The 17,234-nt window shown below is 42.0% G+C and overlaps 1 protein-coding gene across 4 annotated transcripts in view; it reads right to left on the minus strand.

Annotated features, from left to right (window-relative positions):
• Arhgap25 (Rho GTPase activating protein 25) overlaps positions 1-17,234 on the minus strand; it is a 78,855-nt gene that overhangs the window by 26,669 nt on the left and 34,952 nt on the right. For 2 of the 4 annotated variants that reach the window (XR_011368224.1, XM_070004484.1), the window contains exons 2-4: positions 15,387-15,592; positions 10,175-10,262; positions 6,788-6,904 (exon numbers count right to left, since the gene is read on the minus strand). Coding sequence is in view for 3 of the 4 variants with exons in the window: in XM_070004484.1 (XP_069860585.1) it covers positions 6,788-6,904; positions 10,175-10,262; positions 15,387-15,592 (411 nt within the window). In the remaining variant the exon portion in view is untranslated. Of the gene's footprint in view, positions 1-6,787; positions 6,905-10,174; positions 10,263-15,386; positions 15,593-15,819; positions 16,080-17,234 lie in introns of those variants that run through there. The other 2 variants (XM_070004486.1, XM_070004485.1) reach the window with 2 other exon arrangements.

The raw sequence follows: 17,234 nt of genomic DNA on the forward strand, positions 1-17,234 counted from the left end.
GATAGAGCTGTCCAGTCTGCCCTCTACCTTTACCCTTGAAGGTTCCTCCTGAGATTGTCTAGAAATCCTAGGGCACTGAGCTGGTATAGGGAAGTGAAAATACACAGAGCTGTTGTGACTTCCTTCCAGTCTTGTTCCTCTTTAGCAGCTCTCAAATTCTTCTGCATCCAGGCCAATTGCCCCTTCCCCAGCGATCTCCCTACCCCTCCAGACCTGGAGAGACCCCTTGCCCAACCTCTTCCTGTCACCCCAACACCGGTCCCTGTTCTGCAAGGACTCAGAGTTCCAGGCTCGTCCCCCATCTCTGAGAGGAGAGTGACAAGCAGCTAAGGTGAAGTGTCGGAAAGTATTAGAACTGAATTACAAAACAGAAAAGAAATACCTTTCTTACGGAGCCTAGGGCTTTTCCTTCTGTAATCCCAGCAAAAGAGCAGCACCAGGGCAGGAAAGCCACAGCCCAGTTCCCAGCGCGGCATCCTAGGAATACGAGGCATGGTAGCGGCCAGGACTCACAGCGTGAGAGCCAGCCTGGAGCCTCTCCTCCCTGAACTGGAGCCCCGTCCTCTCTGGCTTCCAGATCAGCACATGCTTGCAAATACTGCTCAGTCTGATTCCCTGGCAGGAAACATGGGATCTGCCGGCACCTGCCCAGCCCTCCTGGCTTCTTCCTTCCTACTCCCCCACTTTCTCCTCCCTGCTCACCTTTATACATATGACTCTTGGCTTTAAAAGAGTGAACATAAAGCTGTCAGGGCCTCAATAAAAATAAGTGCCTCCTTTTACTTAGTCACTAATTGTCAACTGCCATTCAAGAGATATCTCAGAGGTGGGTTTTAAAAAAAAAAAATCCCCTACACAAGCCCTTCCCAGCATTGCTTCATATATCAGTGTCTGGCAGGAACACAGAACTTCACTTAGCGTTTATGAAGCCAGCCCACCCTTCCCTGGAAATGCTTTCAGAGTTGCACAGGGCTCAGCACTGCCTGCAGAGATAATGATCGTGGAGGTGGGTTGCTGGGTAAATGGAGATGCTTCCCCTCCTGTTGAAAAGACTGAGCCAACAGTGTTGTGACCTAACCAGACACAGCCCAGAGCCCTGGACTGGCCTTCCAGCATCTCAGATAGTCAAGAGGAGCAAGATTGTAGAGAGGGACCTGGGGAATTGAGGAGTCATCTTTGAAACTACCTTCTCAGTCCTTGACACTCCTGGCAATGTTACCTCTGGAGTCCTGTGCAAACCAACTCCACTATCAACATGCTTGTCCAAACTACCATCTGTCCTTCCTTTCTTGTCTAGTTTTATTGCTAGTCTCCTTCTTTCACTCTGATCTACTACTTCTAGTCCAAGCCATAAGTCCGTACAATAAGAATGATCTTTTCAATATAATCTGATTTTATTACCTTCTTTATTGCAAATCCCCTACCAGCTAGGATGAAGACCAATATCTTGACAAATCTATCTCTACTGTCACCACCTTCCTCGCCCTACAGGACCCACATACTCACTGTACCCTGTTGAAACTCTATTCCTTCCCCACCCTCTCTAATGGTTAGCCTCTACTGGCCCTTCAGAGTTCAACGAATCATTAGGTCAAGAAAATCTTCTTCAACTTTCGTGACAAAGATTTTTCCCCACACACAGCATGTGTTTTCTTGCATGGCACTTTTCTCAAAACTGTAATTTTATGTTTTACCTTGGCTTTGGGGTTAATTTCTACTTTTGATAGAAGACTAGAAGCACCCTGAAAAGGGGATTTTTTTGGTCTTTTATCTCTTTTCTTACTGTTTCTGGTTTGCCTCCCAGGCTGGGTGTAGGGCTCGGCAAGTAACATATATTCAAGAAATACTTGTTGGCTAAATGAATAAATATCTTCCCTGTGTTATTAGCTGAAGGGCATTGGAAACAGGAGAGAATAGTGGAAATAAGTTTAAAAAATCATCCCTGTTAAAACACAATTGGATCTTGCAGACAAAACAACTCGCATGCTGAACTCATGGAGGCCTATGAAATCACACACACAAGCGTGCAAACTATTTCCAAGAATTCGGGAAAGAGGAGACACTCCGGGTACAGAATAACTCAATACCTACAAGCTCTATGTGTATTGCCAAACACAGTCTTAAAATACTACCCCCAGGACCTTAAAACTGCCTGAAGCAGAGCAAAGATATGAACAATCTAACGTACTGTGAACATCCTCAGAAATGGCCTGAGGAAATATCAGATGGAAGTCACTGGAGGAAGAATGAAAAGCAATGTGGACTCCCTTCAGGAAGTGGGGTCAAAACCAGCTTTCAGTCTAAGAGGAGACGAGACAAGAGAAAGTTCAGATCCCACAGTTCAGAAAAAAAATGAGCAGGAGCCAGCATGGAGCAGTTATGAGACATGGACCACGAAAGCCTCTGTTCCCTTCCTCCTACTTGAGAAAACAAGGAGCCACATCCTGAATTTCTAGGGAAGAGACAGTCTAACTTTCTTATCCAGGCCTCTTGGGAATGGGCTAGATAAGAGAGGACTGTGAAAAGCTAGGTTGCTGAGAAGTTGGTCAAACACCAAGGTGCTGCACACCAAGGTATGGAGAATATCCAGAGCCAGCTATGGGGCAGGAGGATGGCAATCAAAAGAAACTGGGAGAGTCATGGAGACCCTGCAGTCATCTTTCCAGTCAAGGACGAAAGGAGCCAAAAGGTGCTTGAGGGCAGGAAGAGACATCAGTTCTGCAGGATGGTTGCCAAGGAAACATTTATAATTTTAACACTGGTACTGACTAACCTAGGGTATACAGATGAACTATAGATGCCTGGAAATATCAATTGCTTGTGTCTAGATATCGTATCTAGAAAGCTTCCAAAGCTTCTATCAGATATTTTTGGCCATACTGTGAATTGAACCCAGAGCTTCTGTGGTTTTAGTATGAGCCCCATATTTCAGGTCATTTTGTTTTGTAATTTATTTTACAGACAGGATCTCAAGCTTTTGCCTGGGGTACCCTAGAATTATGGTGATCTTCTCCCGGCCTCCAAAGTAGCAGGGATGAGAGGCATGTGGCACCACATCTAGCTTTTTATGAGACCTTCTAAAGAGGTTTTCAACCATCAAGAGCTTCACCAAAGCTCACCACTGCTTGCAAGAAGGTAATTCTAGGAGGAGCAACTTATTTACAGAATCCATTGTCTAGTGAGCTGAGCTGAGTGCCCAGGGAAGTCGAATATGATATAGCTATGGACGAGGGGCATTCCTTCAACTCTTCATTGAATAGGATTTGTTGTGTCTGTAATGCAGGTACTGTTTGCATTCTGAGTGCTGACTAAAACAGTCAATTTCTTCCAAACAGGTTGAAACCTTCATGCCTGGGAGAAGAGACTAACTATGAACCAAACATGACTAAATTATTTAGCATGTTAGAAGAGAATGTGTGTTGGGAAGAAAAGGAATAAGGGTAACAAGGACTAAAGTAGGGAGAATAGGGGAATTAGAGTTAAATAGAATCATCAGAAAAAGACTTAGAGATACAATCACTAAGAAAAACATGGGACCAAACCATGCAGCCAGATGGGACAAGAGGATGCTGGGCAGAGGAAACAGGTGCCAGGGCCCTGTATAGGAGTCTAGAGCACTAAGGAAGCTGGTGGTGCTGGAGTGAAATGAACATGGAAGAAGATTCTAGAAAAAAAGGATAAAGACTTATGGATGAGAGTGATTATGCATTATACATTAGAATAAGGCCCTTGATTTTTACTTAAGAGTGAAAAAATGAAACAATTTGGAAGTAGAAAGAGTTGAGCAGTGAAGGGTTTAACAAGCTCACCCTGGTCGAGTGAACAGAGTATAAGAACCAGAGGTAAAAGTCTGGAGGTGTCTGCAGGTGAATGCTGTAATTTGGTCAAGAAAATATTTTGTCTCTAAGGTAGTGAGAAGTGGGCAGCTTCTGGGGAGGAAACATTTCCAAAAGGTGCATAAAGTTCCAGAAATAGGCAGCAACAGCGTGTAACAGTAACTTTACAGTATTTAGGGAGTGCGTTCTGTTGATCCCGAGGTAATAAGAATGATGTTGTGGAAAGGAGTCCCAGCCCTGATCATCAGCCAACATCCTCAGACAGCCACCCACTTTTCCCTCAGAACTAGAGTTCCCTGACTTACAAACAAGAAGGGCAAATATCTGATTCGATGGGGCTTTACTGGTTCAAAACATCTTGTTATTCTGAATCTATGATTTTGTTTCATTGAGTAACTTTAAAACACCTAGCATGCTACACGAGAGCCAACACTGCTGAATGAACAAGTAGTATCTGCCCTGACTTCCCTTCCCTGGACTCTGCACTACCTTAAAGGACTTAGGCTTAATTTGCTTCTCAGGGCAGTAGCCTGGAGATGGGGTGAGGGAAATATTCCCCCTGTACCAGGACAGGATGCAGCCCACCAAGGCAAGGTCCAGTCAGGCCTTTCAGAAGGCTCAGATCCTACTGAAAGTACATTGCCAATATTGAGACCCTGAGCAGGTGCATAGGTAAGCCCTATCCCCTGCTCTCAGAGTCAGACAGCCTAGAGCTGAGGAGAGCAGGAAGCATCAACAGCTTCACAGTCTCTAAATCCAGGTCAATACAGAAGGTCACAGATAAGATTATCCAGGTTTAAAAGAACATAGAACTAGGCCCTAATAGATTAAAAATAGAACTTCATGTGGCCCACTGAGCACAGCAAAATGTGTGTTTAGAACTTGTAAGATGGTTAATGTAACTATGTAACTCTGGACTACAGTACAGATGTCACAGATGGCTGTAGCAGGCATGCGGAGTCTAGTTGTCCCTCTCAGGTCACTTTAGAAGTCCTCATGGATGGTTCCCAAGCTACAGCTGTCTGGCCCCTGAGTGTCCAGAGGGACCAACCTCAGCTGAGTGAGGGAGTTTCTTTCCCAGGAGTTTGGAATGAGGCTGCCAATGTAGCTGATGCCTGTGGGAGATGTTGGGGTTGGCACAACAATGGAAGGAACAAGTGTAGGCAGGATGGGGGCTGCTGACAAGATGAAAACAGGCAGGTATGCAGAGAAATGCAGAATGAGAAACTGGCCCCAGAGAAATCAACAAGAAAAGCTCCAACTGCCTGTTCCATTGTTCAGCTCCTGTCCCTGGTGAGTTCCAAAGTCTTGCCTTCTCTCCTCTCTTTTAGCGTTCTTTTTTTTCTTTCTTTATTTCCCTTCTATGATAAGTACTGAGATTTGAACTCAGGGCCTCAAATTTGTGAGAAAAGAACTCTGTCACTTGAGTTTCAGACATTTTGCTTTTAGTTTGTGCCCCAAATAGTCTTGCGCCCCAAATAGTCTTGCACATTTGTCCTGATTGACCTTGGGCTGTAATTCTCCTTCCCTGTGCCACCTGGGTTGCTGGGATTACAAGTGCACCACCATACCTGGCCTCATTAGCACTGAATCTACCTTTCCGTTCCTTTAAGATCTTTGGATATTATTTCTAACCTTTATAACTAAATAATCTCTTGTTTGTATCAGTTAAAATTCTATAGCAATATGGAGAAATTCTTCGTTATAAATTCTTAAAAGTTATAAAATACAAATGGCATATATTCTGCTCATCATTCTGGAAAATACATGTATATATGAACCCTGGCTAGAAAAAAAATGCATAAAAATAGTTCTAATGGCTTAAGGGCTTTTTCAAATTTCCATAAAATTATTGTGGTATTCATATAATTTTGGAAAGAAATTGTTGGGAGACCAAATCAATATTTAATATTTAAGCCACGAAAGCTTCCACAAATGACTTCTAAAATAAAAGGCTGAAAAGTCAATAAATAATTATGTATTTATATAGTTATCCTGGAGTTGATGCAAGGCAGAGTGTCCCTAAAAAAGATAGAAAATGGTGTCTTGTAGGCTCATACATAACACTTATTTCATGTATGTATGAAGGGAAAACTTACTAGACTCATGAGTGTGTTGATTTTTTTTCTTTTTTCTCTTTTTTTTTTTCCGGTCATGGGGCTTGAACTTTGGGCCTGGGTGCTGACCCTGAGCTCTTCAGCTCAAGGTGAGCACTCTACCACTTAAGCCACAGTGCCACTTCTGGTTTTCTGGTGGTTAATTGAAGTGTCTCATGGACTTTCCTGCCCAGGCTGGCTCCTGAGTAGCTTGGATTACAGGTGTGAGCCACCAGAACCCAGCCCAGGGATTTTTTTTTAACACCTGGCTTTGTTGTCTTTGTTGTTGCTTAGGTGTTTTGTTTTTTTCTCCCCTGAAACCAGGAACTTGTGTGGAAATATTGAAAATCCCTCCCAGTATTTTGAACATTTAAGGTATGTAGCCCAGACAAGTATTCAATGCACAATTCACTGCACACCTGTAAGACTTCTCTGGTCTCACTTCATCCTCTGGAGAGCATTCTGATACTTCCTGTGCTGAATAGCATAAGTTACAGCTTTGCTATCCACCCTCTCAGCCCCCAAAAGTCCCATGATAGGGCTAACCCACAGTGCTGTGTAAGCACTGCCAGGAAGCCAAGGGTCAGCTTTGGCTGACACCTTCGCTAACAAGGGCAAAGGGCTTGCCATCTAGCCTTTAGATTTGGAATTGGCTTTCTGAGATGGCCTATAAGGAAAGCTAGAAGCTCTGAACCCTTTTCTCCATAATCAGCAGAGGACTTGGTCATGACTGTGGTTCCAAGATCATTATCTAATTTGTCCCTCGAGCACTGTTCAGGGAGAGATGATGTCCAGAACTCCCTCCTCCTCCCCAGATGTTACAACCTGCCCAGAAAGGCCTAAAGAGGTCCTTACCTCCAGAAGGCATACCAGCAACTCTCCTCAGGAATTTAACCCACTCCTCCATCTCTGTCTGAGAGCTGGCCATGAGGACATAAGAGTCCTGTCCCAAGCGATTTTGGTCCCATGAGGCTGCAGGAAAGAGTAGCAAATGTGAAGGTCTTAAAATGGCAGGAGACTCAGGCAAGGGGAATGGAAGGGAGGCTGAACTCAATTGTTGTCTTGGGTCAATGAAGCCTTACCAGTCAATAGTGTATTCATTAGCTAACTGTCCTCAGTAGAACTGAATCTCCGTGTCTTTATGGGTTTTATTTTTTTTTTTAATCAAAGCACTCATTCTATACACCAAACACTGAATACAGTGGTTTGCACTTGAGATGGTTTTGACTGCAAGCTACTTCCACATGGGACAGAAGCCATTTCTTACCCAAAGGAAGAAAAAGTACACAGTGTCAAGTTCAGCATTCGCAGAAATGGGATCAGCCCATGCAAGTGTGAAGATTTTGAGCTATCATGCCCACCATGGACACTTCCTTTTTTGTTTTTGGGGGGTATTTTTACCAGGGTTTGAACTCAGGTTCTTGCACTCTGGCTTGACATTTTCTGCTTAAGCCTGGTACTCTAATACTCAAACTACACCTCACTTATAGCTTTTTGTTGATTAGAGATAAGAGGCTCAAGGGGCTAGTAGCTCATGTCTGTAATCCTAGCTACTCAAGAAGCTGAGATCTGAGGATTACAGTTTGAAGCCAGCCTGGGAAGGAAAATCCACGACTCTTATCTCCAATTAACCACCAGAAAACTGGAAGTGGCATGTGGCTCATAGTGGTAGAGCACTAGCCTTGAGCTGAAGAGCTGAGGGATAGTGCCCAGGCCCTGAGTTCAAGCCCCACAACCAACCAAAAACGAGAAGAGAGAGAGAGAGACTCTGGGATTTGTCTGCCAGAGCTGGCATTGAGCAGTGATCCTCAAGTCTTAGCCTCCTAAGTAGTTAAGATTATAGGCATGAACTACTAGCACCCAGACAAAAACACACTTTCCAAGTTAGCCTTAAACTCAACTGTAGGGACATGGAGAAAGACAGCAGCCTGAGGTGGAAAGGGCAATGAGCAAAAGTATTCCTTTCTCACAAAATTATTGTTTCTTGTTCAGATCATCATTCTCTTGGTGATGAAAGCCCTAGAAGACAATAGGCTATCAATATCTAGTTAATAGACACATAAAGCTTGGTAGGACTTTGTTTAGCATCTTCCCTTTAAAACTATGGTAGAGATCTATGCAGTATTCCCTGGGTATCCATTTTCTCAAATGGACAAAAGGATGAAGAAAATAGCAAAGCAGCAGAGACCAAAAGAATGCAGAAAGGTGACCCAAAATGGAAAATAGGAAAAGGAAGAATGTCAATTATAGGCCATGTAGTAATGTAGGCCTCCTTCCAAGTGGAAGCCTATAAAGTTGAAATCATTTGAGGTTGGTAAAACACAAGGAGGCCTGAGGAGGGTCAGGAAAACAATCTCTTTTAATGATAAGAGGTCACTGCATTGCAAAATGACTTTCAATCCATTCTTCCCATATGCTCAGGAAGAAGCCCATTTGAGCTACCATGTTGGGTCAAACATGGGATTTAGGGAACAAGACCTCTCTGGCTCCTTTTGGTTCCAGTCTCTTGGACTGACCTGTAGTGTGACTGAACCTCACCTTCTTTAAAACCTCGAGAAAATGAGTCTCAATTTATCTTGTCATTGGATCCTCAGCAATTCTGACCAGAGGGGTCAGCCCATGGAATCCCTGTCCTCTCAGGAAAATCCTGAGAGCTAAAAGTAAAATGGGAATCCAAGAACTGCTTAGGGCACTACTAATAAAAATGCTGCAGGAACCATAGAGACATAATATCCCCATCTTACAGATCATAAAACTGAAGCCCAGACATGCAAAGCCACCTGCCCGTTGGTACCCAGAAAGTTACTGTAAGTTCAAAGCAAGGTTTCATTCCTCCCGGTAGAGACTCCAGTAGCCCATATTGCTTCCAAATTTGACCTTGAATATAATTCATACATTATTCTTCCCTACCATAGGTGCGTTCCAGTCTACTACTTTGTCAAAACATTGCCTTTTCAGTTTACACTTCCTAGGACATCCTTTCGTTCTGTCAGAAACAACCCTATGAAAAAAAACACTTTCTCTATTGGCACTGTCTTCAACTTGAACTTTTGCAAAAGTCTCTTCATTGGTTTCCCTTCACTGTCATTCCCCCATGCTTTACTGTCAATTCAACAGAATTATACAACTTTGAGTCCTATCATGCTTAGAGCCCCCCAATGGCTTTCTATTCTCAACACAAGAACCAAGCACCTTGTAATTGTATTTGTCCACATCTTAGCAAAATCCGTACTCTCAGCACCACTCCAGTCTAACCACCCTGGACTCCTTAGCATTCCTTGAATATGAAAACCAGGCTCCAGGGACTGAGCCCTGGCCCATCCCCTTCCCTGGGATGCTGTTCCTTCTCATGTGCAGTTAGTTCACTCCTTCAGGACTTTCAGGCATTTTCCTAGATGCTAGTTTCTCAATGTAGTGTGTTCTTCCAGTTTGTTTATAATTGACAAAGCAATTGCCACCATCCCCATCTCAGCCAAGACATTCTCTTCAATTTAATTCTTTCCCATAATATTTATCCCATTAGAAAGCCACACAATCTATTCATGTGTTTGCTTTGTTGCCAAACTCCACTAGATTTCAGTTATGTGAAGATGCTAAAGGAAAAAGGCCCCAAGGACACTTGTTACCCTCTCTGTTGTAACATGGGATATAGCTTCAAGACAACACAGCCAAATCAACAGCCTGGCAGTTTCTGGAGGGGCTAGGGCTTGCGTCTAAGCAAGAGACAGAGAGACAGAGTAAAGTGGCCAGTATGGAAGACGCAGGAGCACAGCCAATTCTTGGAAGAAGGTAACGCACACAGGTCATGTACTAAATAGATACAGCAAGTCCATCTCTCCTTTCTCATTAGGTCCTGTTGAACCCCGTATAAGATTGTTGACTTCCCTCCATCCTCACAAACTCAAAGCAAAGTTCCACAGTACAATTTATATCCTGTGATTGGTCTGTTTGGTTCTGAGCTCCTCCAAGTGAGTAGGGATGATATCTTTTCACATCAGTGTCCCAATGTAGCACCTGGCTCCAAGCATGTCATTACAGAATACTCAATAGAACTGAATGAATGAGCACTCATTTTGTTTATGGGCTTTATGCCAACCCTGATACTACCTAATCAACTAGCATAGGCTTGTGAGCTGTCTGCAGAGCCATTCTTAACAGATTGGTTGGTTTGTTGGTTGGAAGGACTCACTGAATAAAACAGGGCAGTGTAGCATACCTCTGCCTCCATCTTTTGGCACTTACCTGGAATAACTTCAAAGACAAATTTCCCAGCTTCCTCTGGGTTCGTGGCAATCTCTTTGATCGTACTTCCTGGTAGATACATGCAGCCCTGAAAGATCAAAAGTGAGGCCTTTCAGACAAGTAGCTCTGTCATCTGTGAGCCAAAATTAACCTGGAGAATAAATATGAGTCAAACTATCAAAATGATATTACTAAACTCAGAGTTGAGGTATGTAAACAACATGGCATCCTACAGAATTTTTACCACATGGATAAAAGAAAATACAACAGCAGAAATAATAATAAATAATAGTAATATACAGTAAATATAATAAGGAAGTGATGCATTATCTTTGCATTTGGGGATGGTGCTAAGCTACTTTGTGATGCCAGAAGGTCCTGTTAGTTTTATTTTTTAAGAAAAGATGCTGCTAGGGAGGGAAGGAAAGTCAAGTTCAAAGGTACTTGCTTCCTTTCATTTCCTCTTTAAACTGTCATTTGATCACCAAAGTCATTTAATCAGAAAATAATAAAAATAAAACACTAAATATACAATATACAATTTCCATGTATTGAGCAGGTATTAAGTTCCAGACTCCCTGCTGATTGCCCTGAATATTGCAGCACATCTCTATCTACTTAAGATATCTGTAAGAATTTGTATTTTCCCTAATAGAGAGATGAGGAAATAAAGCTTAGAGACATCTGTCAGCTGACTCGAGATCACAAGCTAGTTCATAGGAAAGCTATGATTCAAACGGTGGTCAATGTGATTACAAATTACACACAAGGTGTTAACTTCCAAGTCCCACTTGATGAAAAAGGTAGCGACTCTAATTCATCTCATTCATGTGGACATAAATTACGAATTTGGTGCTCTTTCCTCATACTAGGCACGAGACCTTCTGAGGTCATAAATGGATAGAGGAAGGTAATCTAGGGCACAGGGACACCAGTCAGGATGAGGGTGAGGACACTGATGAGGAAGGAACTGTCTCAGAAAGGGAAGGGCCCACATTGTCCATAACTACTTTCACCTACTATGCTCAAAAATAACAAATGCTGGAGGTGTGGCTCAAGTGATAGAGTAGCTGCCTAGCAAATACAACTCAGTTCAGTCCCAAGTACCTCAATAATAATAGTAGTCGTAGTCGTAGTAATAAATCACTTTCCTATTATTTACTAGTATTTCTGGTATTCTAGTATTGTGGTTACTTTTGTTTTACCCATGTAGCAGAAATTCTATATAATATTCTGCTGCTACACATCTTGAATTTAGTAATATCACTTTGGTAGTTTGAATCTATTATAGTGGGAATATTTTATACCACAGAAATTGCCCAAGACTGCACACAAATCATAACTCATCTACCAGAGAAGTCTGTTATAAGTTGTAAAACATTTAGCAGCACACACCACTGACAGAAAACTACCTATGAGATTAAATTCTTGCAATTAGAATTGGGAGGCAAAGGGTTTGTTATGTTTAAAAGACATAATGTTCACCAGAAAAGGTGTATTTTCATTTCCTCAAGTGATGCATGGGAATTCCTGTTCCTGGCCCCCATTCACTAAAATGTCTAAGGGCGCTATCCAAATTCGATAAGGAAACACTGGTATCTCATTAGCTTATACTGTATGTCATTAATTATTAATGAGACTGAATACATATAATTTTCTACTCATATCATTTCCTATTTTTCTGCTGAACTGTTTGGATTTTTCTTATGGATTTGAAACACTTTAAATATTTTATGAGTATTTGTTTACCAAAAATGAAGTATATACTTTTGCTGTCATCATTTGAAATTTCATTTTGCTTTGTCGATGTTTATAAAGATATGTTTCTATCTACCCAGAGATTATGAAGATAGCTACATTTTTTGAATATGTTTTTTACATTGCAGTGATTAATTTACCAGAATCACAAATGGTAGGGAAATAACATGGGAATGCTCATTACTTTGCTCCAAAAATTTAGCTCATGCCTCTAACTTTCTCTTCATTTCTAGATATTGCCAATGTCTCAGAATTCTCAAAAAATTGTTACATGATTTTATGATTAACATAGATCATTTTATCTTAATAAAGGAACCATGACTATATGAAATGGATTTGGACAAGTACTTAATTTGTTTACAATAATATATCAACATCAGCTCAAATTCCCAAAAGCAAGTAATTAGTTAATTAAATTACTGGGCATCCATACAATAGATTATTTGTTGTTAATTCCATTGTAGAATAATATTCAATATTAAGGAGTAATATTTATGGTATGGTTATTTTTAAGTAAATGATATTATGGTTTTCTAAATGTTTTTTCTAAATGTCTCTGGACAGGTGATGGTAGATTAAGGTGGCTATTTCTTGTTGATGAGACTCAATGACTAGTTTTCTGCATTTTCTAAAATTCCTACAATGAACATGTATGGCTTTTGTAATCAAAATATAGGTATTAACATACCAAAAATATGCTTACTCTTTCTAGAGATTATTTTCATTTTATTCCTAAAATTTTCATTTTTAGTTTGTTTTTATCTGAAATGAATGGCAAGATTTTATCACATGCTTTTTGTTTTCAGCCACTCATTGAGGGGTCTGTGGTTTTTCTCACTTGACCTATTGATCTAATGTGTTACATTAATAGATTTGTTAAGAATAAATCATCCTTATCATCCTAGACAAAGCTTTACCTAATTACTCTGGGCTAATTTAATCCTAAGAAGGCCTTGACTTTGCTCCTCCTACACTGGGAAGAAGTAGGAACCTTCAAAAGATTATTTTAGCCTTTATGATTAGTTTGTTTTTCTTATGGTAGAGAAGGGGCTGTTTCCAGGTTTTCTTTGTTGTTAATACGTTTGGTATCCTTTTAGAAGGACAGAGCACACAAAAAGCTACTTTAATCAGTACATGTAAAACAGTGGCTCCTTTCAAGAAGTCTCAGAGTAAACATTTAGCTTCAAGAAAACACTTAATACAATTATTTCAAGTAGTCTGAACAATCTTGTTTTCCTAACATAAACTATGAGACACATAGAGGTAATTTACTTAACTCATAAAAGCTATAGTAGGCTTAAAGTTAAACCTTATAATAATCAGTTTATAAATTCATATTTTAACTTAACAACACAAACATGCTGAGTACATTTTTAAAAAGTTTCTTATTTGGGTTTTTGAGACAGGGTCTTACTATGCAGCCTAGGCTGGCCTTCAAATGTAATTGCCTATCCTCTTACTCTCCACAGGTAAGAAGACCTTCTACACAGTCCTAACACACCCAGCCACAGTCTCAGCCTGAACTTACTCCTCTCTGATGAAGTCTGGGTCATTCAGAGAGGACAGGAAGTCTGGTTACCACACACAGTATATCAGAAAGTAAACTAGGTATGTGTGGTAGAGTCTCTGAGGCCCTTCCAGGTCTCCAGTGCCAGATGTTCAATACACTCTCAAGCAAAGGGTGTGGTTCGCCAAAGTCGTGCTGATATGTTACAGATCCTCAGGTCTCCCTTTAAAGAATCCCTTTAAAGAATTCTTCCAAAGTGGTTCATTCTGCCTCCACTCACATGCTCATCTACCCCCAATATCCACACGTCTTAGCCTCACCCTTCTTGAGTTTTATTCTGGCTCCAGAAGGTCCCAGAGTTTGTCCTTCCTGTAAGTACCTTCTGGTCAAGCCCACCCTCACATAGACAAAAGCTCCACGTAAGTATGCAGTTGTCATAGTTGCCCTGAGACACCCAGCTTACACCTGGGATCCCAGGGTCATTGTTAACAATGCCTCCTCCCATCTTACACACTGCAGTGACCATGAAGAATTTATGGAATAAGGAGGATACCCATGATCAAAGCCCATTCTCCCAGCCGCAGTCACCCCTGAGCCGCATCCACCCTGTCGGGAAAGCCTGCTCATTCTATATTCAAAGTACATTCCCAGCCTGACCGTTTGCCTGCAGGCCATAGTTCTCACTGAGATTCTTGACATCATCATAACCACTTACCTCAATGGCTTCATGCCTCCTGATTCAGGCCCCCTACTTTTTTTTTAATAGAACACAGTAACAAGAATCACCCTTTTTCAACATTAGCTAAAAATCATGACCTCTCTACTCTGGCTATCCTTCCTGAGGTATTATCTAGTTAAGTCCTCCCCACAGTCTACAGCACCCCAACCTGGGCCCCTGCCCTCATTCTCTGACCTCCTCCTCTCTGGTTTTCATTTCTTACCATTCTCACCATGCTCTCCACAAGCTATCTGCCTGAGAACCAACATGGCCCCCTTGGCCTTTGGGCAGATGGTCTCCAGGTCTGGAATGTCCTTGGCCCAGAGATCCATCTGGCTAACTCCCTTTCCTCGTCAGTCCTGGCTCAAATGTCACCCTCTTCACATGGGCACTCTAACCACTTCACTAAAAATTACAAAACCTCACCAGATGCTGGTGGTTTATGCCCATAATCCTAGCTATTTAGGAGGCTGAAATCTGTGGATTGTGGTTCAAAGCCAGCCAAGGCAAAAAAAGTCCATGAGATTCTTATCTCTGATTAATGACCAAAAAGCCAGAAGTAGAGATGTGTGTCAAGTGATAGAGCACCACTTGAAAGAGCACTACAAGCAAAAGCTTGAGACCCAGAATTCAAACCCAGTGAAGGCATTACTTGATTAATTAATTAATTAATTAATTGAAAATTGAGAAACCTCTCTTTTCCTTTGCCACTTTATATTTACTTCATAGAACTAATCTTACCCTAATAAACTACAAACTTTTCTTATGGTATGCTTATTTTCTTTCTCCTCATATTCTCAATTCCTATCAGAGAGATTTTTGCCTATTTTACTCACTAATATTTATTTCAAATTCCTAGAGCAGTGTCTGGTATGAATATTTATGCATAATGAATAGCACACACACACAATATATAGTATTATTTACATGTATGTGTGTGTATATATAGAACAGCCCCCAAATCAAGTACCCAATACACTTTCTCCTATTAATGACAACACCACATTATAAGCCTTGACTTAGTGATTTTTTTTACGAATGTCCACTGTATTTGCCTGACCTCTATGTCATCTTTACAGTTCAGGAATGGAAAAAGTAGTGAAGAGGCAAAAGCAACCTCCCCAGAAATGGATGTGCCTAGCTCTACAAAGACGGTCTGGATGGCCTAAGTGGGCCCCACCTTGAGCCAAACCTAGCGATGGAGAGTCTATCAATAAAGAATACCCAACTGGTACCTGTGGCTTCATTTCCTCTTCGTCTTTGTAGTAGTAGAGTTGCTGGGCCTTGAGCACAAAGTACCTGTGCTGCCAATTTTTCACGATGGATCTCTGCTTCTTCAACCAGCCCATCTTGATGGGTCTCTCCAGGGGGTTGGGGGTGGATGATGGATGAAAGGCCGCCATATGTTCACCGGTCATCACGCTTCTTGATCGAGCTACAGAGAGAGACAGATAGGGAGACAGACTGAAGGACATGAAGCAGTAAGCAAAGAGTGAGTGAGGAGATAAAAGAGGAAGCTGGGTAGGGTCATAGCCAGGTTTAGTTTAAGAGTCCAGATCTGAATCAAGGACAATCACCCCCCACTCCTAACACACACAGGCCCTGGAAGGAAACCAGGCTGGGGTCCAGCTCCTGACCAGGGCTGGACCCAGACCCACGCACTTGTCTTCCAGCTGCTGCTGCGGCCTGCCCCCACATTCTGCAAAGACAAAGATTGGCTGCAGCCTGCCGAAGAGGAAGTGGCCGCAGCATCTGACAAAAGGTGCTTCCTTTTCCTGCGTGGGAGTTGGTATCTGACAAGAGAGAGAAGAAAATAATGGCCTGGCTCTGAGGGGTCAGGGTGAGGGCCACGCAGCTGCAGAGGCCGCCGGAAGCTGCCCGAGCATTCTTCCACGGCCGCCCATTCCAAGCAGGAGCCAGCCTTGGGACCTCACTGTCAGCCGGCCCCAGGAAACTCTCCAGCTTCTGTTCCGGTGGCCAATGGGCAGGGAGTTTGCGTGTCTTGAATTTTCTTGCTACGAGTCATTGAGTGACCTTCTGTCCCCTGCCCACTGAGAACTTCATGCTGGACCAATAACCTTGACTGGTGCCCTCCTAGGACCTTTCCCCTCAGATTGTCACTACTAACAGAACTCAAAAGCAGCCCTGGAAGCCAGACCCCCTCTCTACACTGTGGTAAAACCAACTCTTGTCCAACAGGAGCTCTGCTTGTCATCCATTTGGGTCCCAATCTGTGCCTCTATGTCTTGTCTCTGTGGTGATTCGCACTCAGAGCGATGCTCTCCTTCTCTTACTTCCACAGCTACCATCCACCACGCTGGACCTCATTCAGTGCTTCCTTCTGACTTCTTTTCCAGCCAGTTGAACATTGATCCTAAAATCACTTGAGAGTCCTTTGGTTCCTTGATCTGGTGCTGATGCTCCTCACTTGTAAAATCCAGGGTCAGCATTCTTCTCTCAGGAGGGGAGGAAGTCTCCTTTTTATAATCATTCTACCCAGCCTCTGTAAATCCCTGGGACATTCATGACCTAGATGAAGGAAGCTATCAACTACCCCAGTTCATTTTACCCAATTCGAGATCAGTTCTTCCTTGTTTTTTTTTTATGCTGCTACTGTTGTTGTTGTTGTTGTTGTTGTTTTAATTTTCTTACTTGGTTTTTGACCTTGGGCAAATTATGCAATTTCTCCTAAGTTCAATCAATTTCTCCACTTGTTACATTAGCTTATAATATTAATTCATTATTATGTGGAAATCATTGTGGAGATCAAACTAAATTCACAAACCACTCAGCAGTCTGTATCTTACGCTTGTCAACAGATGATTTTATTTCTTGCTATCAAGAGGGTCTTTGGAATCTTTCTCTATTACTTCAGAATGTCACTCCATAGGCAAACTTGCTTTCTTCCCTCATTCCTTTTTTTTAGTTTAAATTTTATTATAAAGTGATGTACAGAAAGGTTAAAGTTACATAAGTCAGGTAACGCATATATTTTTTTGAACAGTGTCACCCATCCCTCATTTTCTCCCAGTTTTCCCCCTCCTGACCATCTCACCCCCAAACTGTATAGGCCATTT

Source organism: Dipodomys merriami, unplaced genomic scaffold, assembly GCF_024711535.1.
Source record: "Dipodomys merriami isolate MVZ:Mamm:240054 unplaced genomic scaffold, mDipMer1.0.p SCAF_63, whole genome shotgun sequence".
In the NCBI taxonomy this organism is placed as follows: Eukaryota; Metazoa; Chordata; class Mammalia; order Rodentia; family Heteromyidae; genus Dipodomys; species Dipodomys merriami.